Source organism: Chaetura pelagica, unplaced genomic scaffold, assembly GCF_000747805.2.
Source record: "Chaetura pelagica isolate M959 unplaced genomic scaffold, ChaPel_1.0 scaffold11, whole genome shotgun sequence".
Lineage (NCBI taxonomy): Eukaryota > Metazoa > Chordata > Aves > Apodiformes > Apodidae > Chaetura > Chaetura pelagica.
The window spans coordinates 4,607,669-4,634,214 of NW_009952694.1; the positions used below are offsets into that span (position 1 = coordinate 4,607,669).

The window sequence follows — 26,546 nt, forward strand, 5'->3', positions numbered from 1 at the left end:
GTCGGGAGACTCACCAAGGCAGTAGTGCCCGGAGGGGGAGCTCTCGTAGCCACGGTCACAGAGGCAGCGGAAGGAGCCGTCCGAGTTCTCGCAGAAGCCATGGCTCCCACACAGTGTCTCGTTGGCACATTCATCTATGTCTGAGTAAAGCAGAGAGCAGGAATTGCCCCAGACCCAACTTCTCCCGATGGGACCCCCCTGCCCAGGGTCTTATGCTCTGACGCCAAGACCTGGGGATGGGGCAGGTGTTCCCTTGGTGTCAGGGGCTGCGTCTGGCTGACACACTCTCTCACTTCCGTATGTGTTAAGAAAACCTTCCTACATCACCCAGAGCTGGAGAAAGGCCACATAGATAGGGCAACAGGAGCAGGGTGGGAACGGGAAGTGCATGGGAAGACTGGGAAGTGGCTGGCAGGGGTGACTGAAAGTAGCACAGGTCCTTGCAGAAGCATGAAGAGATACAGAGCCTACAGGTTCCCATCAGCAGGAGATACCAGGGTGCAACTGAAGTGTGTGGGGCACGTGCAGATAGATCTAGGATCGTATCCCGGTCTTCTTGACCTGGTTGTTTTCCAACTGCTAGTGTGCAGGGAGTAATCTCTGCCTTGCCCCAGCCTGGTGGGGTTGGACAGTTGCAACTGGGTCCTCTGCCCATGGAAGGTGGGTTTACTGCCCTGCTGGCTGCATCCCACTCCCCTCCTACCATGGTGAGGCAGGCAGAGCAGCTGTGTGCCCACAGCCCACTGCTCCCAAGGCCAGAAGCAGCTCCACAGGAGCTTTTAAGTCTGAGTCCTGGCACTGCCCTGAGCCCAGCAGCTGGCAGCAGCTCCTCCTGGCTGCAGCCTTCCCCTGTGCTGGAGGGAGCCTCAAAAACTTCAGAAACCTCTTTACTCTTTCCTCTTTGCTGGAGCCTGAACTCCAAACCCAAACTCCCCAGCCTAGCCAACAGCGGTACCAGCAGCCTTTCCCCTCACCCAGCCCTGCCAGGCAGGTGACTGGCACATGCAGCAGCCCTAGCAAGCACAGCTTACAGGAAGCTGCAGTCCAGCCCCAATCCTGGAATGGCTGTAACCTGCCCAGGACTCTCCCCAAGCGGAAAGCAGCACAATGCAGTGTCTGTTCCAGATGCCAGGAAGAGAAAAGTCTAGACACAAGCAAGGCAGCTCAGCCAAGAAAATAAACTCTCAGCATTATCTGCCTCCCCACCAGCCACACACTTCCTCCTTCTCCTCTTACACCCCTGCTCCCCTGGCAGAGATGTCCCACAGCCCTGGGAGGAACAGGGGCACCTGGGGCTGTACTCACCAATGCAGTCACCCAAGGGGGTCCAGTGGAAGCCAGGCTGGCAGCCCATGATACAACGGTAGGAGCCCAGGCTGTTCTGGCACCGCCACGTCCCGCAGATGGCATCCCCGTACTCTTTACACTCATCCACGTCTGCAGGGAGGAGGGCAAAGAGATGAGGATGGCTGGTTAGGGACCTTGCTTGCACATTGCAGCACCTGGGTCAAGTTCAGTTGGCCTGAGGCCCTGAGTCATTGCTAGTCCTACTTACAAGTCACCAGCAATTTTGGGTGTTGGGAGCAGAACTGCACACCTTCTCCCCCTCCCCCCTTCCATGTACTGTCTGCATCCATCCCCCCATAGCCCAGGGGGCAGATCTCCCCAGTGACCAGCTCTTACCCACACAGTCATCAGTCTCCTGGGAATGTTTAAACCCATTTTCACACAGACACCTGTAGGAGCCTTCTGTGTTCAGGCACTGGCCTTGTGAGCACCGGGACTTGTCTGCACATTCATCCACATCTGCAAAATCAGGTCCAAATTGTCAACCCAGATCTTGCAGTGGGGAAGGGAGCAGCAGGAAGAACTGAGGTGTCCTTGTCATCCTCCAGCTCACCTTGGCAGCTGACTCCACCAGCCGCATTTGAGAAGCCAGGAGCACAAATGCAGAAGTAGGATCCATGACTGTTAAGACACTCACCGTTGGGGCTGCAGATCTCGCTGTTCAGGCACTCATTCACATCTGCAGAGTGAGTAGGGTCAGGGCCATACACTCAGCCCTGGGGGACATCCTTCACCTAAGCCACATGGATTCCCTCTCCCCAGTGTCTTACAGGAAGCCCTCGCAGGGCTCCTGGGCCCTGGTTTTCTCGCCATGAAAACAGAGATCTTCCCTGTCCATGGTGATTCTGCATTTGGCTACAACTTTATGGATGTGCCATGCATAGAGGCATCACCTGCCTTGGCACTGGCATTCTCCCTGCCAAGAAAGATGGGGGATCTACAAGAAGGCTGTATATCCTGGATCCAAAGGGCTACAGGGATAGGGTTCATACCTTCGCACGTGGTGCCATTGATGAGCTCGAAGCCAGCCTGGCAGTGGCACTCATAGGAGCCCAGGGTGTTCCTGCACTCTCCCCCCTGGCACTGAACAGCAGGGTTCTCACACTCATCCATATCTGCCAAGCAAAAGGGGACAGCACAGAGTGAAGTCCCAGCTCTTGCCACCACTGGAGAAGATCCCCACCCACAGAAGCCATCACCCAGCTGTTGGTCTGCATGATGGGTTGAGCTGCCCTCACAGACCATCCTGTCAGAGTAAGATGAAGGCAGACTCCCTGTTACTGGAGTGTGAGGAGTCAGCCCAGACCCTTCACACCCCTGTCACAGGAATCAGAATAAACTGGATCCCACCAACAAGTCAGTGTTGCCTGGTGACAGGATCAAAGGCAATGGGCACAAACTGAAACACAGGAGGTCCCATCTGAACATGAGGAAACTCTTTTTTGCTGTGAGGGTTACTGAGCACTGGCACAGACTGCCCAAAGAGGTTGTGAAGTACTTCTCCTTGAAGATACTGAAAAGCCACCTGGACATGGTCCTGGGTAACTGAGAGGCAGGGGGAAGCACTGGAGGATGCTGTTCATCAGAAAGATGGGCTGGTGTGCAGGCAGCAGAAGACAAGCTAGTGAAGAAGGTCTTGCTGTATTCTTCTCCCCTGCCAGGAGCTAAAGCCCTGAGACTGGCTATTCCTGAGGGCAGGGCAAGGACCTGGCCTTCACAGAGCACTGAGCACCCCACAGGTATAAACAAGCATCACTCCCTATCAACTCAGGGCAGAATTCACTGCTGTTCAGTCTCAAAGGGTTGCAAGTAGCAATATTTTTTAATCTTTCTGAAGATGAACCATAACCTAGTTTATTTGTCACAAAACTATCATTAAACTCTTATCATTTTTCAAATATGAAACCCAGATCCACAGACAAGGCCACGAGCCAAGGCAGGGAAGACTGTGTCATCCTGCCATTGGGTCAGTGTGACCCAAACAGCAAAGAATCCTGATAAGGTGCCCTCGCTACACAGCTGGGAGAAGGTGGCTGAGAAGGCACTCGCATGGAGACATAGGGAAGGCAGACAGAAGGGATCAAACTGTGGTTCTTCCATTGCACCCAAAAATCAGATGGAAAATAGGCTGACTTCACACTGGCCTTCTCAGACACCAAAATAGAGGAGAAGAGAGCAAGAAAAGCCTTGCTCTTCTCCCCCATTGGAGGCCCCGATGCAGGGGGTCTTCTGCGAGTCACATCAAAGGCAAGATCTGTTTGCCAGCTATGTGCAGGCTGCAGAGCTCTCCAGTGCTTCAGAGAGAAATTTGCAGCACATAGCCAATCTTTAAATAAATACCTTTGCCAGCCCTACCTCCTATCTTCCCTTCATCCAAACAGAATTTGCACCAAGCTGTCTCCAGCCCAGGATGTCCCCTGGGGGCAGCCACCAGCAAAGAGTGCCTTGCCGCCCTGTCTGTGCTGGGGCAGCCAGGCTGTAAGGCTGGGTCTGGATGCTCACATGTCTGAGCAAAGCAAGCAGCACAGATCCATGCTGGTGTTCACTCTCTGCCACGCATAGCTGACATCACAGAGCCTTTGAACTACTTTTTCCTTTTTTAACATGTCCAAGTTACACTACAGGCTAAGGAAAAGAGATGAACCCTGGGTGCCCACAATCTCTCCACTGGCAGTGGGCCCAGTGCTTTTCCCTGTGTTGAGGACCTACATTCAGGGCACATGCTCCCAGGCACACAGTTCTGAACTGAAGCACACACAGCTCCTCTCTACCCATGGTTCTAGGCCTCCTGTACTCCTCTGGCCTTTGTTAGCATCTCCCAGGACACCATTAGTCCAGAAGTCTCATCAGTGAGTCCTTGTCCCCTATCCTTGTACTAGGTGAGGAAGTTCACCTTCCTGCTGCTCTAGGTAATATCTGCTTGTAGCTCCTCTCTCCAGCATCTGCTGATCAGAGCTGGAGAAGAATCCTGAGGCTAAAGAAGATCCTGGGCCCCACCAACAACGCAGATACAGCACTGTCTCTTCCCTCATTCCCTCCAGCACCTGCCCCTCTGTCCCTGGGAAAGGGATACCTTCACACGTGCTGCCATCCCTGGACACGGCATAGCCAGCATCACAAGCCATGCAGGAGTAGGAGCCCTCGGTGTTGAGGCAGAGTCCAGAGGGACAGGCAGCCTGGGCAGTGCACTCGTCAATGTCTGCATAAGCACATAAGGGAGAGGGGGATGAGTGCGAAGGATGTGGAGGAACGATGATCAGGGCAGATGTGTTGAGGGAACCAGCCAACACAGTGGCCAGGACTCAGGCAGAACAAAGTGCTCAGGAAAAGCACAGAGAAACCTCTGGACTGGGTTTGTGACACTTCAGAGGGTCGGGACTCATGGCTCCCCAGTACCTTGGCAGCTCTTCCCATCAGGTGCCACCTCATAGCCCCGGTAGCAGTAACAGCGGAAGGAGCCATCCAGGTTGACACACCGCCCGTGAGCACAGGTCCCCTCCGCAAGACACTCGTCCACATCTGCGTGACACAGCAGAGAGCAATATGGAATGGAAGCCACCCAAGTGGCGAGGGCACTGTGCCCTGGCCACACAGGCTGGTTGCTGCGGAAGGAGCGTGCTGCTCCTTTTCAGGCTTGGAGGGAGCATGTAGGGGAAGAGGGTGCCTCCCAGAGACAGCCCGTGTTCCTCACCAACACATCTTCCATTCCTGGGCCAGTAGCCATCCCCACAGCTAACACACTTGTAGGAGCCCAGCGTGTTGACACACTTCCCAAGGGGGCAAGGGCTGGGATCCACACACTCGTTGATATCTGACAAGAAACACACTCTTTTCAGGCTCCTCAAGGCAAACAGTGCAGCCTTCTCCAGGATGTCCCCTCCAGCTGGATCCACAGAGTCCCCCTCCAGGGCTCAGTGATGCCCGAGAGGAGGTGAGATGAGTTTTCCAGGGCTTAGGCAACACTTCTTATAGTCACACTTATCACTCAAGGATCCTGCACCCACACCTGAGGGTTGACATAATCCAGTAGTGAAACCTGCTGCTGCAGGATATTGCCAAGGCCAGGAATGTGCACGGGCAGAGAAAGGGATCAGAGAACATCTGTGCAGGACTGGTTCATCAGGGACTTTCATAACTATGATTAGGATGCAGCCTCCAGATCAGGAAGTCCTTAAGGCAAGTGCTTTCTGGAGGCCGTGTGGAGTGAGCAGCATTCTGCCTCCTAAAATAGTTTCCAACTTGCTGTTGGAGGCAAGCCACTGAGAAAGGGGGATCTCTGATCAGGCACACCATATGTTCACAAGGATGAATGCTCTGAAGGACCCAGGTTGTGCCACGTGAGTGGGATGCTGTGGGACAGGTGGCCTGAGTCTCTGCAGCGTCTCAGAGACTCCCTGCAGTCCACTTGCCAGCTTGAAGGTCTGGTGACAGAATCAAGCTGGCATGAAAATGCATGGGCATCCCCTCCCTGAATAAGAAAGCAGCATAGACTGGTTGTGGAGGATCTTCCTGGGGAGATGGGAGAGGATGTCAGGAGAACTTCCTTCTCCCAGCCCAGGAAAGCCTGTTCCTCCTGCAGGTAGAGGGAATAGGACAGGCAGCCCTCACAGAGGGTCCAGAGCAGACAAACATAGGGGGGTCCTTCCTTTGAGAAGGAGACATGGAGTGATGAGCAAAGGGGGTGTTCAGCCCTGCATAGGGTGGGTTGGAGGGGAGCAGCAAGCTTCACCTTCGCACTGTCCTCTGGAGCCCATGGCAAAACCTTCCTTGCACTCGCAGCGGTAGGAGCCAGGAGTGTTGATGCATCGCTGTCCCTGGCAGGTTGAGGGCTGCTCACATTCATCTCGATCTGGCAACACACAGGGAGACAGTCCTGGAGTCTTCCCCCTCCAGTATGGGAAAGGCTGGGTGCAGGACAGGAGCTGCCTCCTGGGCAGGCTCTGCCCAGGGGACCCATACCAGGGCTCTCCTCCATCCCCCATCTGGCCTTGCACTGCCCATGCCATGAAGCAGTGATCAAGCTCCTGCCTAAATCTCTGTGGGCAAGGTCCTGCTCCTGAGAGAGCAAGAGAGGGTGATCCCCACGGATCAGGCTGTCCAAGGGCAGGCGTGCAGGAAGGGAGGATGTGTAGATGTGCATATGTGTGCAGCTGTGTGTGTGTGCACTGTGTGCATGAATGCATGTGTGTGTGCCTGACAGCATGGGGGTGGGAGATGAGAGAGCTGCTGGGGAGGTGGCAACCCTTCTTCCAGGTGGACAGTGCTTACCCTGGCAGCTCTGCTTGCCCCCCAAGACAGACAGGGTGTACCCAGAGTAGCAGAGGCAGAAATAGGAGCCCACGCTGTTGATGCAGCGACCTTTTCCAGCACAAGGATCTTTCAGGCACTCGTCTTCATCTGTGCCCCGGCAGGGAAGGAAGACAGGCAGTTACCACAGCAGCTGCAGGCCAGCACCCCACCAGCCTCCCCCCAGCCCCGCCGTGCAGCAGGGGGGCAGGGGCTCAGCAGAGCTGCCAGAAGACCTTTCCTGGGAGCCTGAGGACTGAACTGTCCATCGAGGCCCGGCAGGCAGAGGAGGTGCCAACCTACCAATGCAGAGGACGTGGCTGGAGTCCAACACGTAGCCTGGGTGGCACAAGCAGCTGTAGCCATCTGGGGTGAGCACGCAAGCACCAGCTCCACAGGAGAGGGGTGAAAAGGCACAGCCACTAGCCTCTGGGAAGAGAAAGCACGGGGTTAGGGCAGCAGTCTGGGGTTTGCCTTGTGTCCCCAGCACCACACTAGGGATGCTGCTTTTTCCCTTCTTGGAGAGAGATGGAGCAGGCTCAGCTTGCTCCTCTGTGCCTCCAGGCAGCTCATAGGGCTGCAGGGAGGACACAGCAGACCCTGCCACGTCCTCCAGACTGAGCCCAGCTGGGACACCCTAGGTAGGACAAGGTAGCTGACCAGCTCCACACCTCAGAGGGCTGTCGGCAGTGTATGGCACCTGGAAGGGTGACTCCTTTTGAGGGGCCAGCAGAATTCCCCCTTCACTGCCGTGTTAAGTGGGGCACAGGCAGCAGTGAGGTATCGCGGGCCAGGGGTGGGGGGAGCAGCCCAACCCCAAACAAAAGGCTATTGAGGAAGACACATTCCTCAGCAAGGTGCCTCTGCCAGGCCTGCTCCCCAAGGTGCTCCAGCCCCCGGCGGAGGGCAGGGGCTGCGCTCCCAGACACTTGAGCAACTCTGGAACAACAGTGCCCTTGTTTCCGGCGAAGTAAACAAGCTGCCCTGGGAGCCACATGCCTCCCTTGCACTCCCACTTCCCGATGACTCAGCTCACGCCGCAGAGGGAACAGGGCCAAAGCCACCGGAATGGGGCCAAAGCCACCAGAGCAGGCGCATGATCCCTCTTGCCTGGCAGCCACTGCTGCGCCGCGCGAGAGAGTTGCAGGTGGGGAAGGATCCAGAGAGCAGCATACTTTGCTCCCCATATGGGATGGCTCTTGTTCCTCCCCATGACTAGCTGGCTTCCCCTGGCTGGCAGCAGCCAGGGCCAGGCTGGCACAACACCCCAGGGAGACAGGGCAGGGACTTTTTTTTGGGAAGTCAAGCAGGGCATATGGGAAGAAAAGCAGGCTGGGGAAGGGAGAGAGCCCCTGGGTGGAGCTCAGGGCATAATTTCCCCATAGTGCCAGGCAGAGAGAGGAGGGAAATCCCCAAGAGCGATGGTGGACACGCACCTGAGCCCTGTGCTGGCGTCTGTGTTGGAACAGCAGCATCCCAGGTGGTGGTGGGGCCAGGGTGGGGAGGACCACGTCGGGACTCCTCTTCCTCTGATGAGGAAGAAGAAGAGAGGTGAGGTCTAGCCCCCAGTCCCAGGCAGAGGTGCAGACCCAAGGTTAACCCATGCTAGGAGCCCCTGTACTCAGTCACAAGAGAACAGAAGGGGCTGCAGGGTGACTGCAGAAACCTCATCATCTTGTTATTTACCTCATCATCTTGTTATTTACCTCATCATCTTGTTATTTAACACAGCCTCCTCCATCTTGCTGCACAGCCACCACCTCCTTGCATCCCTACAGCCCCACATCAGCAACCACAGTGTGACAGGGGGTCCCCCATGCCACCCTGCAGCTAGCCCAGCTGGGAACCCATCCTGTCAGCACCAGGGGCTGCTCTGGGGTGGAGACAGGTCCCAGCCTCCCCCCTCTCCTCCCTCCCTGCTGCCCCATCCTCTTCCCACGGCCACTCTGACCTCCTGCCAGCCAGTTGCTCACCTCTGCGCGTGGCAGGCTCTGCGGTGGCATCAGCAGCACCCTGAAGGACAGAAACACAGGGCTTCCTCTATCCATGTGCATGTAGCTGGGATGCAGCATCCCTGAGACACTTTCCCACACATCTCCTGGTTCCTCTTGCTCCCCGAGGCAGTGTGCTGGGAGGACAAGCTGCCATGGCTGGGTGCACCTGGCAGGGCCACTCTGTCCTAAGCACACTATCCTAAGCAAAACACAGCTCCTGGCCATGCCCAGGGGGCTACCTGCAGAGGAGCTGTGCCAGTATGCCCTGCAGGTGGGACCCAGGGCACTGCCATGGGGCAGGTGTCTCTGTAAGGGGGCCAGGCAGAGCAGTCGGGCACACTAACTACTGCTGCTGTCACTGTCAGCTCCGGGGGGCTGAGGACAGTCACTTTTTCAACCTGCCTCAGAGTGCTACCTACCAGAAAGGTGTTTGGTGCTCAGTGCTCTTTCTTGGCATCCCATCCTAACAAAACCCCTGGCTGCCAAGGAGAAATTGGAGTACAACCTGAGTGTCTTCTCCAAGGAACTTTCCACAATGGATGAAGAAAACAGGCAGCTCAGCAACACAAGTACCAGCCTAGCTCTGCTTCAAATTTAGAAGCTTTGGTTTAAATTTCTGTCCTGTCTTGAGACTTCTCACATGTTCTTGGGCAAGTCACTTCATGTCTATGAAGCAGGGACAATGGCAGTGCTGTCCCCTCTCTCAGAGAAGTTGCAAATACGTTCTGAGGGCTGGGCTGCTATAGTAAGGGTGACACAGAGATAAGTAAGAGAGATATGGCCCAACTTCTACTGACAGCAAGGATCAAGAGACACACATTTTCAAGTGAGACTCATAATAAAGCGTCCCCTGCTGTTTGCCCAGCCCTGCAGTCAGGTCAGGCTGACAGTAGCCTGCATTCCTACCCCAGACCCAGCAAATGTCAGCTGGAGTCAACACTGACCATGAACTAGAGCAGCACAGCTCACAGGTCCTGTTGGTTTGAGCTAATGGCCTCTTAGCAAAGGCTGAGCAGGCACCTGGCACAGTGCCTTCTGCCACAACAACTCAGCCAGGGTGGTAGTGTTTGTAGTTCACATGCTGTTCTCTCTGGCAGCAGCTCCTTGCTCTTCTTAGTGCTCTCGCTGACTGCATTTCACACCTCCCTGTCATCTATTTGTAGACATCCCCCTTCCTCCCCATCAAGCTATCATGGATGTACCCAGATGCAGCAAGATAAACCTTACTCACCTGCACAGCATGAGAAACTTCACCTGTAAGGTGAAACAGTACATGGTAAGTAGAGACAAGGCAAGCAAGCATCTTCCTCAAATCCTGGCTGTCCTAACTTCACCCCACCTGTAAGATACTGCCACTCAGTTCGTCACACTCCCCTGACAGAGCTTGTTCCCAAAGTCAACACATCTTGACTCTTTTCCTGGCACGGTGCAGACCCCAGGAGCTTCTGCTCCAGTCTCTCACACTTCCCTTCAGTTGGGCTGGAAAAAAGCCCAAGGACTGCAGTGCCAGGGCTGCCTTGCAGACCTGAGGTCCTGGTGCAGGCAGCCTGGCCAGCCAGCACCAGTTGCAAAGATGCAGTTGCAGGAACCTGAAATACTCAACCTCCTCTCCAAAACTTGAAGATGTGGTGTTTCATGATGCAGTAACACTAGTAGGGCTGAAGAACACTTTGCACATTCATACAGACATAGAAAGCCCTTATCAGCTATAAGTCAATCCATGGGGGCATAACAGGACTTGGGAATTTGCCCAGCCTTGCTAGGAGCCCAGATGGAACAGCTTTAAGCAGTAGACCTCACACTACCCTCTGCTACTGAGGTGCCAGGGTGGGGGAATGCCTCCAGGATGCTCCCACGCAGGCTGTTCTGCAGTCGGTGTCTCCTTGCTGTCCAGTCCAGTGTCCAGTTGCTGCTCTCCCCTTGCTCTTCCAAGCTGAGAGGCAACTCTTCAGCCTCTGCCTTCCTCATTGTCAGGCGAATATCAGAACTGGAGTAGGTATAGCCATGTCCTGCTGGGCAAATCTCCTTGAAGGCTTCTGCAAGGGAAAACAAAATGAAAGCTTTAGAGGGCAGAGGTTGGAGGGAAGAGGCTGGTGCAGGGATCACCTGGCTTACTGCACCCAGACATGGTGGTGGGACAAGTGGAAAAAATGAGTGAAGATGGACAAGCATGTATTGAATCACAGAATGGCTTAAGTTGGAAGGGACCTTAAAGAACATCTAGTTTCACCCCCCCTGCAAGGGAAGGGACACTTCCCACTAGATCAGGTTGCTCAGACCCCCATCTAACCTGCCCTTGAACACTTCCAGGGATGGGGCTTCCACAACTTCTCTGGGCAACCTGTTTTACCACACTCACACTAAATAATTTCTTCCTAATGTCTAACTCAGATTTCCCCTTCTCCAGTTTTAATCCATTACCCCTTCTCCTCTCACTCCATGCCCTTGTAAAAAGTCCTTCCCCAGCTTTCCTGTAGGCCCTCCTTCAGGTACTGGAAGATCACCATGAGGTCTCCCCAGAGTCTTCTCTTCTCCACGCTGAACAACCTCAACTTTCTCCACCTTTCTTCACAGGAGAGGTGCTCCAGCCCTCTGATCATCTTCGTGGCCCTTCTCTGGACTCGCTTCAAAAGCTCCATGTCCTTCATGTGTTGGGAGCTCCAGAATTTGACACAGTACTCCAGACAAGGTCTCACGAGAACTGAGTAAAAGGGGAGAATCACCTCCCTTGATCTGCTAATTTTTTTTAGATTTCTAAATCCTTATAGAAACACAACCGGGCTGCAGCAGATGGATGATTTGAGCAGAAGGAATCTGCAGGGTGGGTTTCTAACAGGCACTGACTAGTACTCCCAGACACTGAAAACTAAACTTCTCCCCTGGGTTTGTACTGCTAGGAAGGGATCATGCCACAGAAAAGTCCAGGCTGAGAAAGGGAGCAGAAAAAAGTCTGGTACCTCGGCACTAAGTCCTTTGCTCATCAGTCAAAAGGCTCTGCACAAACCACTTGAAGATTTTTCCCTGTCCGGAGGATTTTGGTGCTTTAACCTCTACCTTATCCCATGCTGAGATACGCAAAACATCCTCACTTGGCTTTCATCCCAGCAAAGGTCAAGCAAAGCCAGGCACAAATGTGGATGTGCTCTGCCTGTGGTACAGAGTGGTTTCCCATAATGGATTTCTCTGTCTTTCCAGTACTATCCAGGTCTGCTCCCTGGGGTTCTGTACTCACCTCACAGGCCAGCATTTGCATCACTCAGCTCTGGGTCCTGCAGTCGCCTGCATGGCAGCAAGCTCAGGCAAACCCAAGCCCCAGTCTAACCAGAGCAGGCAAAGCCAAAGCAGGCATGTCTCACCTGAGCCAGGCACAGGGCACGCCTCACAGTTCTTCCCCCAACCCTTGCCAACACGACTGCAGCAGCAGATCTGCTGGGTGATGTGGTGGGAGAGGGGAAAGGAGCACACGCCTCCGGCCGCCGAGCGGTAACACAGCCCCTGCTCCATTGACACCGCTTTGTCCGCTGAAACACAATGGCCAGGTCAGTGCTGGGGGGCAAGCTCCACACTCACCAGAGAGAGAAATGAGGACACTCAGCCTCTCCCCCTTTGGACTTTTTCTTTGCCTGTCCCTCCTAGTCTGTCCCGAGGATCGCCCCAACCCAGAATCCCTCCCAGCTTTCAGCCGTCAGTTCATGTCCCCAGCAATGCCAGCCCTGAGCAAATCCAGCTCTTGTGGGAGCTCTCTCAACCCAGGAGGCTGCATCCTCTGCTGCTGCACGGCAGGAATGTCCCCTCTGGGCTCTGCAGTGAACAGCAGCAAGGGCCATGAGATGCCCATAGAGAAGAATGATGGATGAATGGGGTATGAGGCATGGAGTCCCATCCTGCAAGTGCAGGGCAACACAGCAAGCAATCAGCCGCACTTGCAAGAGGCATGACACATGCTGCAGTCTCCACTCAGCTGTGGAGTCCTGCTCAGGCCCCTTTTCCAAACTGAGGGGTTCTCTGGAGCACTTACAGATGCAATGGCTACGGGATGGGTCCAGCATGGTGCCAGGCTTGCAGGTGCAGCGGAAGCTGCCACGGGTGTTCACACACTCAGCATCTTTGCACACGCCCTGCATCAAGCACTCGTTGATATCTGTGGGGAGGAGAGAGACAGATGAGAATGTGGGGAAGCTGAGGGTGAACTGAACCCCCTACCCAGTGCCTCCCATTCAGGTTCTGCAGACATAGTAGGTCTCAGCCAGGCTGCTGTCTGAGGCAGACTCTGAACCGAGCAATGTGGTGGGGAACTCAGTGGTGACAGTCCTACATCTGCTGCACAGAGCTCGCTCACTGCAGCTGCAGGGATGGCTTGTGAATGACTGCTCGGCTCCGTGTTCCTCATGGAAAACATACGGCCCCTCTGATGAGCCACCCCAGCAGGGTCACCCTTATGCATCATGGTCATTGTTTGCAAGTCTGGACTGGTAAGTCCTGTCCCCTCACCTGACCGCTGATCCTGCCTAAATGGTCATGTCATCCACAGAGGATCCTGTTGAGATACTCAGTGCCAGCCTGAAGGGAAGGCAGTGACTGATCCTCACACATGGAGCCTGGTGCCAGGTGGAGAAACAGTGGGCCAGGCTTCAGGTCGCCACTGTAGCTTCTTCTGAGAACTGGTTGAGCAAGCAGGAAGATGCCAGGCTCAAGTTCTGCCTTGAGCTTTGCCTCTGCCCCTGACTCAGCACACAACATCAGATGCCATGTTTTGGAATGGAGCTTACCCACGGAATCACCATTGGTCTCATTCATTTAACCTGCAGCACCTGCCCTTCCTACAGCATCACACAGGGATATATGACCTAAGCCAGAAAAGACAGGGATTAGCAAAGGGTGTGTGAGAGGGAGCTGAGGGCAGCTTTCATGGCGGAGAGCGAGGAGGAAGCCCTCCTCATGGTTTGATGTAGTTTTCACTAAAGAGCTTGGCACAAGAAAAGTAAGTGTGCTGATGAAATGTGCTGTCAGGAGGCACAAGCAGTCCAGGAAGAGCTGGAAGGGAGCATGGAAAACCCTGAGTGGGATAAGCCTCAGCACCAACTCAGGACAAATCACAGGAATACATGCTACAAGCTAAGAGGTGGGAACAGGCAGCGAGAGGGAGTGGGGTGCACTTGTTGCTCACAGAACAGCTGCAAGCTGCCAAAAGCAAGAAATGTCAATGAGATGCTAGGCAGCATCACGTCAAACACTTTCCAAAGACATGGAACAGTCCTAATGCCAGTGTAAAAGGACCTGGTGAGACCTCCAGTGCCCTGATAGCATCCAGTGTTGCTCTAGAGACTGTATCAAGGTGCAAGCAGTGCAAAGGCAGGCTGCTGGGACATCTGGAAGAATGGAGACACTGGAAGTACCTGACTGAGAGCAGCTAGGCTCAGGAATGGCTTTCGGAGCAGTACCTTAATCCTTGGAGCTGAAGCATCACTGCTTGGTAGAAGCTGAGGTATCATACAGCCAGCTATGACAGCTGGAGTTCAGACTTGCTATTCTGAGAGATCCTCCTCAGTCTTGATCTCTTAAACTCCTCTGTTCACCCCACTGGATGTCCCACACATACTTGAGACACACAAGGGCTGTCAAGACCAGGCCATGGTGTTCAGTCAATGGGAAGTACCAATGCTACAGAGATGTGCAGCAGGACAGGGAGGAGTAGGGTTTGGCTGAGTAATGTAATGACTTCCTGCTCTGTACCAAGCACAGGACAGAGTTAATGTGCAGGGAACCCCACTCAGAGAAGAGGCTAGAGGTGTCCAGAGAAACATCAGGGCTCAGTCCTGTCCCTCCCCAGCAAGGTCAGAGCACTGTGTCATTCCAACACACCAACTGGATGAAGTGTTTGGCCTCAGCATAAGCAAAGGGATTGAAGGGGTTAGAGTAATGAGAGCACAAAACAAACAAGCACCAAGGGTTGGGCTTTATGAGCTTAATATAAACCAGGGCCATGTCCTGGCCTCAGTCCAGCCCCCTCTATTCCACTGGCAGCAGATGACCCACCCGCAGTGGAAATCCCTGCAGGGAACAGAAGCAGGCAGGCATGCTTGGGGCCACGCACTCTTACCCCCTGCAGCAGGCCAGGGCTGGCCCACAAGAAGAGGCCTCAGGGATCATAAACCCAGATTTGTAAACCGTCTCAGCTGCTTCCTCCTGCCCTGCATAAGCCTGCCAGTGCTTCTCAGAAACAACCATGCTGGGTCAGGCAGCCCATGGTGGAAAGGTGCAGGCTGGTTTACACCTGTGTGAGGTGAGCAGGAAGGACCTGAGTCAGCAACAGACTCCAAGAATGTAAGGACAGCAAGGTGCTGGTCTGTGTCCTGTGCAGTGAGCCTTGTGCATGCATGCCTCCCTGCCTCTGTCTTCAGGCACCCCAGCCTGCAACCTTCAAGCCAATCTTTGTCTCACGTCTAGCAACCACGTTGTCCTTTCCAGTGCCATCCTTCTTGCTGGCCCCAGCAGCACTGGGAGGTTTCTTGATTGGGTCTGCCAGAAGCTCTCAACTCTGAGACACCACAGCCTTGTTCCTGGTCAATGGGATGCAGGGAGGAAAGGAAAGGGAGATCTTGCAGACTCAAGCCCTTTTTTCCTCTGCTGGAAGGCACCAGAGGCAACTTCTTCTGTCCATCCAGAACAGAGGGAAGCGGACTCTTGCCCAGGCCCTCCTCCAGTCACTCATCTGTGTTTTGATGACAGCCTGCAAAGTCAGAACTCAGCTTCTTCCCAGCTCAGATCCACTACAGCCAATGACCTCAGGAATGACCAGCTGCTGTCCAGATCCTTGGCTTCCTTCCTACCTGGGCTGGCAACAGAAGGCCCCATATAGTCTCTCCCAATCTATCAGCCAAATTGCTCACTCTGGACCTTAAGAGAGGTTCTGGGCTTCCTGACACAAGCCCCACTGCAACAGCAAAGATGAGAAGAGTACCTCAAGGCACCAGACTGTCTGCAGAATAGCAGTTCTTCAGCCCAGGTTACGAAGGAACACGCAGAGGCAAAAACCTCTGGTTCATGGTTAATGTGCAAAACCATCTTCTATCCAACTCCAGACTGCTGCCTCCCTCTGTGCTGAGTCTCTCCCTGCTCCAAATGGGACATAAAACCAAAGCAGGCACTGCAGGCCTCTGCTCACTGACATGAGTTCCTCAGCTGCTCTGCTCCTCTGATTCCAATGTCTCTGGGTAGCTCCTCATAACCACAGCACTGTCTGTGGCTGCATAAGGGATGAGATCTGAGCACCACAGAGAACAGAGCTGTTGCCTTGTTGAAAGTTCTCTCCCAGGACAATGTGGGGAGGTTGAATCATTAATTAAGTAAGCATGGTGGAAAGTCCCAGCTAAAAGAGATGAGTCATTGGATTGCCAGCCCTGGGTTTGCATGGCCAGGACACAGGCTCCCTGCTGCATCTTCAAGATGACACCCCTCAGCTTATCATGAATCACAAGAAGGGAACTACAAAATTCCACTTCAGTCGCAGCATGGAAAAACACAAGCCCTATGGGCCAAGAGGTGCCAAATAAACATGAATGGGTGAGAAAGCAGAGCAATGGCACCTTTCTTATACAGACCTGAGGGGCCACAGGAGTGTGAAATGGACAGACCCCAGCATCATGGAGCAGGCAGGCAGCCTGGCAGCATGGGCAAGAACAGGCTTGCAACAGAAGGACTCGCTTTTATGGCAATCTCCCATTTGAAAATAAACAACTGAGAAAGCCAACAACCTTCCCAAATGCTTTCAGGCAACATTTTGGAGAGGCGTTTTTACACTCACACAGAGCAGAGCACAACATAGGTCCTTACTGTGTCAGTAGGACTTAGCAGGAGTTTTCTTGTGCTGGCTCAACTATGCGCTGAATATGTTTATCAGCTGAGCCATGTAGTCCCATGTTACCTGCTTTTTTTCATGCTTGATGAAAGAACAGGAATTTTTGTAAGTCATGTTCTGTGTGATCTATATCAGGGAGTTAGATAACTGTATTTTACTTGTGCAGATAATTAAAGCTCTGACAGTGGACGTGGGAAGGAGAGAGAGAGAGAGAGATGAAAGCATCATCCCTACCTTGGCAGTGGCTCCGGTTCAGCCTCTTGTATCCCTGGGGACATTCCACCTGCCCATTCTCATTCACAGGGTGTGCTGTGAAGAAAGCAAACAGTGTGAGATGCCAGCAGTGGAGCCAGCCACCAGCATCCTACCTTCTCTTTGCCCTTCTGTGGAGAGGAAAGCCTAGGTCTGCCTTCGATTGGGCCACTGGGCAGACTCCCAGGGCAGAGGGAAAGTTGGGAGCAGCAGGCAGCCTGGCAGCATGGGCAAGAACAGGCTTGCAACAGAAGGACTCGCTTTTATGGCAATCTCCCATTTGAAAATAAACAACTGAGAAAGCCAACAACCTTCCCAAATGCTTTCAGGCAACATTTTGGAGAGGCGTTTTTACACTCACACAGAGCAGAGCACAACATAGGTCCTTACTGTGTCAGTAGGACTTAGCAGGAGTTTTCTTGTGCTGGCTCAACTATGCGCTGAATATGTTTATCAGCTGAGCCATGTAGTCCCATGTTACCTGCTTTTTTTCATGCTTGATGAAAGAACAGGAATTTTTGTAAGTCATGTTCTGTGTGATCTATATCAGGGAGTTAGATAACTGTATTTTACTTGTGCAGATAATTAAAGCTGACAGTGGACGTGGGAAGGAGAGAGAGAGAGAGAGATGAAAGCATCATCCCTACCTTGGCAGTGGCTCCGGTTCAGCCTCTTGTATCCCTGGGGACATTCCACCTGCCCATTCTCATTCACAGGGTGTGCTGTGAAGAAAGCAAACAGTGTGAGATGCCAGCAGTGGAGCCAGCCACCAGCATCCTACCTTCTCTTTGCCCTTCTGTGGAGAGGAAAGCCTAGGTCTGCCTTCGATTGGGCCACTGGGCAGACTCCCAGGGCAGAGGGAAAGTTGGGAGCAGCCATATTTCCCAAGCAGTGTCTTCTGCTGCTTGGCAGGTGCCAAAATAGTGACCCAGAGGTGCTGCCTGTGCTTCACATCTATCAGCGTGTCACTTCAGCTCCTCTCAGGCCAGCCTGGGTAGCCAGGTGGCACATGACAAGGGGGATCAGTGTGAAAGGAATGAGAGGTCCTTGACAAGATGCTGAAATAACAACCCAGGGCCTGTTTATTATATTCCCCTCCATTTTTACCCCCTGTGACTTCCCGCCTTGATAACTCTCAACAAAGAAAATTTCAAATTGCTCCTTAAAATAGTTTTGTGGGTTTCAAAATGGCCTGTAACCAACACAATTAAATCTTTCCAAATTTTTTAAAGGCAAGTAAAATGTGGCCCATAAACTCCAAGGAATTTAGGCACCTTGTTTTGGAGCAAGGGAAAGGGAATCCAGGAGGTGATGGGTTGCGAAGTGAGTAAGCACAGGGTGGGGTAGGAAGAAGGGTGCTTTGTGAAAGGATGGGACTTGCCCAGGGTGGGGTTTCTTTTTCATTCTCTGGACTGTACACTCGGAAACAAGAAGTGTGTGTAACAGCTAAGTGACTGTCCAGCTGTATTCCCACCACTCGAATTCCACCTGCCCAGCATCAGTAGCTCACACCCTCTGTGGCAAGTCCACCACGGCAATAGTGGGCTTACATTGAGGATCTGGCAGATTCTCAACACATTGCAGCTTTTGAGAAGCAGGGACAAACTGAGGCCATCCTTGTGGCAGGAGATAGTCAGAAAGAGCCTGCGAAGTTTAAGAACACAAACTATGCGTGGAGGGCAGAGAACAGGTGTGTCCATAACAATTTGTCCTGGACACTTCAATCCTATAATGCAGTTTAAAGCCATTCTAGGACACTTCTTTAAAGGAAAAAGTTAGAGAGAAGCCTCTGAAGATAAAGGTGCTTGGAAATAAAAGATAGAAGAATAAGCTGTTCACCAGCCTGCACCAGGAAGGAGAACAGAAAGTCTGTTTTCCCCAGGTATATTAAATGAAGCTACAGGTTATCCCAGGTGCAGAGAGATCCTCAGTGGCTGGATGAATGACTAAGACAAAAAATCTGTTCACTCACTTCAACAGTTCAGTCATGAATTACAAGCAGGAGGGGCTTACAAATATCTGGAGGTTTGGGGTGAGAGAGTTGCTGGTGATACTGGCAATCACTGGGTACATTTGCAACCTTCTGGGAAGAGAAAAACAACCTCTGGCTCACAGGCTCCAGGCCCAGCACCCCGGTGGGATTCCAGGTCCTCCCACACCACAGCCTGTGGGCTTGGGGCTGCCAACAGGTTTTTACTGTGCTTGGAAGCATCTGTCAGCCTCAGCATGATGTGATAACAGAAAATCAAATGAAAGCAGAATCGTTATATGTGAGCCCTCTGACAGGGAGCCAAGCACACTGGAGATCAAATGGTAATGACATGTGTCAGAGCCCTGCTCCCTCTCTGAAAACCCTTTATGGAGAAACAGATCCCTCAGCATCCCTCTGCCAGATGCTGCTGGGGAGAGGGCAAGGCAGAAAATACCAGTAATGGGGGGTGAGCGTGCAGGTCTTGTGTCACCTCAGCACTCATACAGCTCCAGTCTGCAGAAACCTGGGACTTGTGACTGAAAAAAAATCACTCATGAGCCTGTGGACAAATATCTTATTTTTGCATAGAAACTTGCATTCCTGGGAAAGAATAACTGTAGTGTAATGTGAGCAGGCTTCCCTGTACCAAGGGGAACCAAGACAGTTTCTGAAGTAGTGGATGGAGGCTGCTCTCCTTCTACCAGGACCTGGCCACAAGGGAAGACAGTGTGTGGCTGCAGGAGGATGTCAGCTATTAACTCTCAGCTTTGTACTTGGATACTTGAGCAGAGGACCATTTCCTTCCATGAGCTCTGATGCTGCCAAACTACAGCAGAGATGGCCAAAACCACCTGAAAACCAGCCTGTGACACGTGAGTTTCCTGTAAAGTGGATCAGCATCCACCCCTCTTCCATTCAGCTGGTAGGAGTGGGAGTACATTCTTCTGGAACCCAGAAAAGGGCAACGTCTGGAAAAAAGCTGATCTGATGATCAGAGAGGACATAAAATCTGTCAGCACCCACAGCTAGAGGGGTCCCAGCCTCCTGTGTCTGTCTCTCTGTCTGTCTAGACTCTCTCCAGGAAGGGGTGCTCCCAGAGCCTGAAGCAGGGGACAGAGCAGCTAAGCTGCATCTGTCAGGCAGAGGGATTTCAGGCTTGCAAGAGTGTGATTTCAGAGCTGCAACTCTTAGGCACTTCAGTCACACAGATGCTGCACCAAAGCAATGTGCTCACCAGGTATCTGCACACTAGGACTCCTCCTCAGCTCTTCTCATGACTCCTTCCAGCTCTGCTTCATCCCACTGCCCATGCTACTTTCTGCAAGCTCTGCAGGCACTGGGTATCCCTGGTCAGAAATCAGGCAGAGGGGGTTTTGCAGCCTAGCAGGATGATCTTTAAGCAGCCAGGCACACTTCAGAAACTGACCATCACTTCCCAAGAGAAGAGGCTTTACCCAAGGTCCCTGCCTCCGCAAATGCTGCCTGAAAAAGAGATGCAGAAGCTCAGGCCAACGGTGAGGTAGAAAGAAACCACTCCTAGTGGTGGTAGCCACAAGGGCCTGAGTGAGGCAAGGTTTATAGGGTGACATAATACATTGCCTTAGGCCAGCCAATATCACTCTGTTAAAAGCGGAAGAGGCAAGTCTGCGGTCAGATGAAAAGTGAGGAAATGCTTGGCTGCTGAGAGCTGGCCTGCTGCTTTCAACTCCTGCCATTTATCATGCAGGAGGCATCGTCTCTCTGAGAAACCCTGCCTTGCTGAACTCCTTTGCCACTTTCAGGACTCATAGATATTTCTGGAGACTCTGAACTGGCTCCAGAAAAGAACACCAGTCCCAGCGGAACCCCAGGCATCTTCCCATTCCTGCAGTGGGCACAGAGCATGCAGTTGGGAGGGTGGCTGTGGTGCCTCTGCTTGCTTTGGGATTTCCAGTGTGTGGGATATGAAAGGCACCAGAGTGCACGGTCTTGTGGCATCTGGAGTGGTGAGGGTGGCAGACTCAGTCAAAGCTCAGCTTGGTTTAGTGTGAAGCAGAGAAGCTCAGCCTCCACTGCAGAGAGGACCTCAGATGCTGGAGTCGCTGGCAGAAGAGCAGAGCATCTTCGACTCCACAGCAGCCTCCAGAGAGAAAACATATTGAAGACATCAGACCAAGAAGCAGGCAGGGCTGTGGCTGTGGGGATAAGCTGAGTTCCCAGGCAAAATAGAGAAGAGGGAAGGATATGAATCCTTAAGTCCAGATCTGTCATGACCACATTTCTCTCCTGCGGGTGGTCTGTGGTAGGCAGGCTCCTGCAAGACTTTCTCCAGTGCCCCAACAAAGGCTTTTGGTAGTAGGGGTAAGGAGGACAGGCATCAGTGTGATACAAAACTAACTTTTCTGCTCTATTCATTGTCAATAAAGACTTTAAAGGTGAAAAAGAGGCTTGAAGGAAAAAAATACTCTGGTAATCACTGTTGGGTTTGGGGATCATTTTGAGAGAGAAACTTATTCTGCTCCCACAGTGGCTTCCAGCTGGGACAAGATATCTCTGTACCTAAGAACCCCACTTTTGCAATAGCTGTATGCTAAGACCATGATGGTGCACATGAACGATGGGCAAAACAAGCACTCTGCAGAACAAAGCCATCCTGAAAATGCTGCACTTCCTCAGGTACTGCTCTCTGGGATACTGCCACAACCTTGCAGAGGTTTCATCTTCCTTTCCCACCCCCAGCCCTTCTTCATGAACTCGGGCAGACTCCCTGTGACACACGGTGTAGCAGTGGCAGAACCAACCCCCTCCTTCCCATATTTCCAGGGTTTTTTTAACCCGTATCCTCCCTGATCTTACAACAAGAGGAGAGCAAGGGCTTGATTTTAAGGCGCTCCCTGTGGCTGTTTCAATGCCTGCAGGCACACTGCAGAGGAGCATGCAGCTTGTGGAGCTGCTCAGCATTTCTGATGAGGAGGGCTCGATGGGTGAGCTGCCACCCCTCTCACGGTGGGAGGTCTGTCTGGGGAGTGCTGCCGATGCCAAACCAGACATTAAAGGATCCAACTTTCCAGTGAAATTCAGACTTTTCACTAGGACAAAAAACTTGAAAAAACATGGGGAGTGGGAATAAAAACAAAACAATAGCCTTCAAAGACTTGTTTCTTAATGCAGTTAAAACCCATAGGCAGGCAGAGAGAAAGTAGCCCAGGAAGATCTGCAGTGAGCACAACTTGTGGGTGCACAGGCCAGCCCATGCTCAGGCTGACTGCAGCCTGAAATAAGGGACAGCAAGCAGCGAAAAACCAGGACCTGGAAGACACAGATTTACTTCTGCAGCCAGAAAGTCCTCCAAACCCCCACAGAAAAGAGAGGGTGTCCATCACCAGTATGGGGTTCTCCTGGAGCGCTGTTGGTCACAGTGCTGTGTGATCTCAGGGACAGGGAGCAGGTGGAAGAGGAGGGCTGTGACCCTCTCTGGGCAGATCTCATCACGTTGTCTTCAGAAAAAAACTCTCTGCTACCAGTTTGCTTTATCTATACATGCCTGAGGAGGGCCTAGGCTTTAGGGAAACCACTGTCAAAATCCACATTCTCCCTGGGGTCTGTGTCAACCTGTGGCTTGGGCCTTGTTGGTTTCAGTTTCCACAGACCATCTGACCTTGTTCCAGCATGTTCTTCTCCCCAGACCACTGTATACCCCGAAACAGTATGTAGTCTGGTGTGTAAGCAGGAGTAGCTCTGCCCAGCAGTGTGACTGCTGCTAGCCCCACTGCTGCTAGCCCCACATCCTCAGACTGCCACAGGACAGGACGATGGTTCAGTGCAGTTTTCTCACCAGCACTGCTCAAACACCCTGCCGGTCCTTGGACTTCCTCACAGGCACGTCCAAGTGTCTCCATATCAGCTGCTTCCTCTGACTATGACTCCTTTTTCCTCCTATCAGTCTTTTCTGAGTTTTACCTTCTAACTCCCACATCCTCCTGCCTCTCTGTTCTAGCCTTTTCATGTGTGCTCCAGCACCTCCTCCAAGTACTAAAGATCCAGGAGGGTCATTGGATGTCTCCATCTGATTCATTCTATCTTGCAGTGCAGCACATTTAATCCAGCCATCTCCAGGCAGAGCTAAAGGACTGCACCTGCATGACAGCATGCAGGTGTCCTGCCACATTCCAGGGCCCTGCCTCAGGCTCATCTCTTTCCTTCGTGAGCTGGGTGACAGCCTTTGCCCCAACAGCTCACAGAGCAAAGTCTCAGCTCTGCCCTTTCTCGCTGGGCTGTCCCTGACATATCCTGGGGATCCCATCTTCAGCTCTCACTTACATGAGCAACAACAAATTCCCAGCAGCTTCTGGTATAGTCTGCTTGAATACTCATCTCGGTACCCACTTCTCTGAAGGGACCTGACAACAGATACCCTCCCAGCAGCAAACCTGGCAGCCAAAAGCCTGAGCAGAGCCTAAAGAAGCCTCTGAGACTAATATAACACTCACTACAGAGTCCTGGCCAGGTCAACCCCACCTCTACCTTAATTCTGAACTCAGCTTTTAACATAATCTCCTTAGGATGCAAAGCATGCAAGTACCTTGGCTTTTCTAATGCTGGGCAAAACACAAATAATAGTGGGGATTGGTCATGGCAGGTTCCCTCAGACAGATGCCTGCCTCTGATTCTTCTTCTCTGATGTTGTTCCGCACACAAACACGTACCAAACATGAAAGCTGCAGTCGACAGAGACATCCGGACGTATCCAGACTCTACTAACAATCAGTGTCTCGGGCAGACAGTCAATCCAAACAAGTTCTCCATTTGTCTAGCTCTTGCCTGGCTGCACTTCTGTACATTTGTAAGTGTTTACACTGAACTAGCTTCTGCCATTTCTGTCTCTGGTTGCTGGAATGAAATTCCCAGCGCAGTCAAGTATGGTCTAGTGCACGCCTCCCTGGGACACACGAACACAAGGAGAAGTTCTCTCGGAAGACCATAGTGCCAAGAAGAAAGCTGGAAACATCCACTAGTCGTGTTATCTCTATGCACGAGACACTGGGTCACTGAACTGCAGCCCAGTGACTCTGAGTGAGCACAACAGAGGCCAGAAAGACCAGGAGACAGAAGGAATGTGAGCCTGTGATGTGGTCTACAGGCAGGGAAGCCTTCACACTGGGCAGTACTTATGTAGGAGGCACAGGGCAGTGAGGAGGCACAGGGCAGTGAGAAGCCACAGTGCTTGGTGGCTCCATTAAGGCAGTAAGATCATGGAGAAAGGCCTGCTTCCCTGGCTCCACTCTGGGGTGAGATCTCTTGTCTGCAAAGACAGCATGCCAGAGAAAAGCATGCCAGCTGCCTGGGCTTCTCACTTCACAACAGCCAGGCTCTCTTATGCTGCCTCCACTAAGTGTCTGCCTTACAGCTTCTTTCACTTGCACTGTGTGGTCTGCTGCATGTGGGGCTGGTTATGGGGCAGTCAATCAGCGGTAGCCAAAGATGGAACATACTTGCACACAATTAAAGAGGATGAAAATGGCCCCTTCAGATAGCCTGAATTTCTGCCAAAAATAATAAGAGTTATTTAGTCTCCCAAAGTCAGAGAGACCGAGAATGGGATTTTCTTGTGGCACAGGGAGAAAGTAGGCCCATGGGGTTACATTTGTCATATCCCCATGGAATTAATCTGAAAAGAGCCAGACAAGCATCTGTACACTCAATGAAGATCAGCTGCAACAACCTCTCTTGAGTTTCAGCTGCTGCTGGGACACAGGGCATGTGCTGAGAAAGAAGGTGCAGAAGTTTTGCACCCTCACCAAAGTGTTAAGCATCCCCTCTGTTTCCTAACAGAGGGGGGTCGACCACAGAGAGACAGAGCAAGTAACGGAGAGACTGCTGTGAGATGGGGAGGAGAAAGCCGTAATTGGGATGGCAACATTGGGCATGAAGAGGAGGGGGCTGAGGCCCTTGTAAGGCATTTCCTTGTTTGTGCTGAACTTGGAGACCCTGTGGTCACCCAAATACCACGTGTGTCCAAGGCTCCCTTGGTGTTGGCACAAGTTCCAGGGCAGGCAAGCAGCAGCATGGCCCAGGCCCAAGGCAGAGCCAGGCAGAGCAGGAAGATGGAAATCAGAGTTCCCTAGATCTGTACTGGGTTCCAGAATGCTGACAACCTTGTCTGTGATTGCAAAGAATTTGGCTCCAACTGGCCCTAGGCCTGGCTGAGGAGGAACCAAATCAAGGGAGGACAACCAGAAGCAAATAGATCTTGGGAGTGTGCATGCGACTGAGTGGGACAGCCTCTGGGCAGAGCTAGAAGGCACCACTTGCTTGTACAAAACCTGCTGCCTTGATCACCTCTGCTCTCCTTAACGTTTCAAACTGTCCTGCACCATGTGATCTGTTTTTGTTAGTTCTTCAACCCAGGAAAGGCATTAGAATGAGCAATCAGGCAGTGATGAAAGGGGGCAGGCAGGCAGGCAGTGGAGAAGTGAGCAGCTCCCCGCCTGTGCTGCATGGGACACATGCACCTTGCACCATGGACCTAGTCAGTACTAGCTGCCTGCAGGGCTGCCTCCCTCCAGCCTGGAGCCCTTCCACACAACCTCTCCATTGCAGGGCAGGAGAGGGGCTGTGCTTGTCACGGAGCACCCCGAGTGAAGCGGCCGAGGAATCCCCATCTCCTGCTGGATCAGCTCATCCAGCTCCCAAGCGCAGCAGAAACAGGGCTGGACGCCCGTGCCCCTGGAACGGACCTCGGCTGCGCTCCTGCCAATTGTTTGATGTAGTGTTATTTCCAGAGCCCCTGCCAAACCCGTGTTGGGCCTTGAGCAAGCCCGTAACTCTATAGGGCTGAGTCTGCAACCTCCTCCACTGATCTAGGAATGCACCTCCTAAAGCCACGGCCATTCTTTTCCTGTTTCTCCTTCTGAGCAGGGCTGGCATGGTGGGAACCACCATCTGCACCAGGGTTCCATGGGTGCAGTTAGGGCAGGAAGCACTGAGCCTGAGGCCAGCACCCCAACCAGAGCACTCTTGGGGGCAGCAGCATGGCCCCTTGTACCACCCTGGATGTGCTGCCTGTAGCCAGGGGCAAAGGAGAGTCACACCGTGAGGAACCCATGGCTCTGCTCCATGCCTCCTCAGCTGAGATAGGCAGCCCAACCATTTTTGCTTGCCGAGGGTGTGGGCTGTACGCCGTGCTGTCCCGGGGGTGGCGGCGCTCACCTGGCCGGGGGGGGCAGGCCAGGCACCGGTCCACTCCCCAGAAGAGCCCCACACTGCCGCAGCAGTCCTCCAGCCTGGTCAGCCCTGGCAGGGGGTTGGTGCACTGTGGAGAGAGGACCAGAGGATCAGGCTTCTGCAGGACAGAGAAGAGACACGTATCTGTCTGCTATGGCCAGCTGGCAGGATGGCAGCAGAGCCAGCACAGGAGATGATGGTTTGGGGACAGAGGCTGGCACAGCTCCCCACTAGGCCCCAGTGGGACCAAGGATACATTATAAGACAGTAAACAGTTGTGCAGACAGAAAAATACGAAACTCCCTCAACTGCACCCCTCGGAGAGGAAGGGGACATCAAACAGAGCAGGAGGTGAACCAGAGATGATATCACCAGGCAAAGCTCTCGGATCAGCACAGTGCCTGGCTGATTAGCCAGCAAAATGGATGCACTACTCCAGCCTGGCAGGGAACTTGTGGTCAGGCACTTTCCTCTGCTTTAATGAGTCTCTCCTTCCCGCCCCACTCGGCTCCCCAGCAAGGCCCTCTGGATTACAGGCTTCCCCATTAGAGCGGGGCCGCTGTGGCCCACAGGCCAGAGCTGGCCCCTGTCCAGGGGCGCGTGGCCGCCTGCCCAGCGCTCACATACCGACAGG

At 53.0% G+C, this 26,546-nt stretch overlaps 1 protein-coding gene across 1 annotated transcript in view; it reads right to left on the bottom strand.

The window, feature by feature from the left end:
- The window catches only part of LTBP2 (latent transforming growth factor beta binding protein 2), a 68,936-nt gene that overhangs the window by 12,968 nt on the left and 29,422 nt on the right, over nucleotides 1–26,546 (bottom strand). The window contains exons 8-26 of the mRNA XM_009993955.1: nucleotides 25,898–26,000; nucleotides 17,385–17,459; nucleotides 12,646–12,768; nucleotides 11,984–12,148; nucleotides 10,433–10,663; nucleotides 9,859–9,881; nucleotides 8,607–8,646; nucleotides 8,068–8,162; nucleotides 6,937–7,060; nucleotides 6,616–6,744; nucleotides 6,077–6,196; nucleotides 5,039–5,158; nucleotides 4,744–4,866; nucleotides 4,421–4,546; nucleotides 2,340–2,462; nucleotides 1,901–2,026; nucleotides 1,684–1,806; nucleotides 1,306–1,437; nucleotides 15–140 (exon numbers count right to left, since the gene is read on the bottom strand). Coding sequence (XP_009992257.1) covers nucleotides 15–140; nucleotides 1,306–1,437; nucleotides 1,684–1,806; nucleotides 1,901–2,026; nucleotides 2,340–2,462; nucleotides 4,421–4,546; nucleotides 4,744–4,866; nucleotides 5,039–5,158; nucleotides 6,077–6,196; nucleotides 6,616–6,744; nucleotides 6,937–7,060; nucleotides 8,068–8,162; nucleotides 8,607–8,646; nucleotides 9,859–9,881; nucleotides 10,433–10,663; nucleotides 11,984–12,148; nucleotides 12,646–12,768; nucleotides 17,385–17,459; nucleotides 25,898–26,000 — 2,227 coding nt within the window. The remainder of the gene's footprint in view (nucleotides 1–14; nucleotides 141–1,305; nucleotides 1,438–1,683; nucleotides 1,807–1,900; nucleotides 2,027–2,339; nucleotides 2,463–4,420; nucleotides 4,547–4,743; nucleotides 4,867–5,038; nucleotides 5,159–6,076; nucleotides 6,197–6,615; nucleotides 6,745–6,936; nucleotides 7,061–8,067; nucleotides 8,163–8,606; nucleotides 8,647–9,858; nucleotides 9,882–10,432; nucleotides 10,664–11,983; nucleotides 12,149–12,645; nucleotides 12,769–17,384; nucleotides 17,460–25,897; nucleotides 26,001–26,546) is intronic.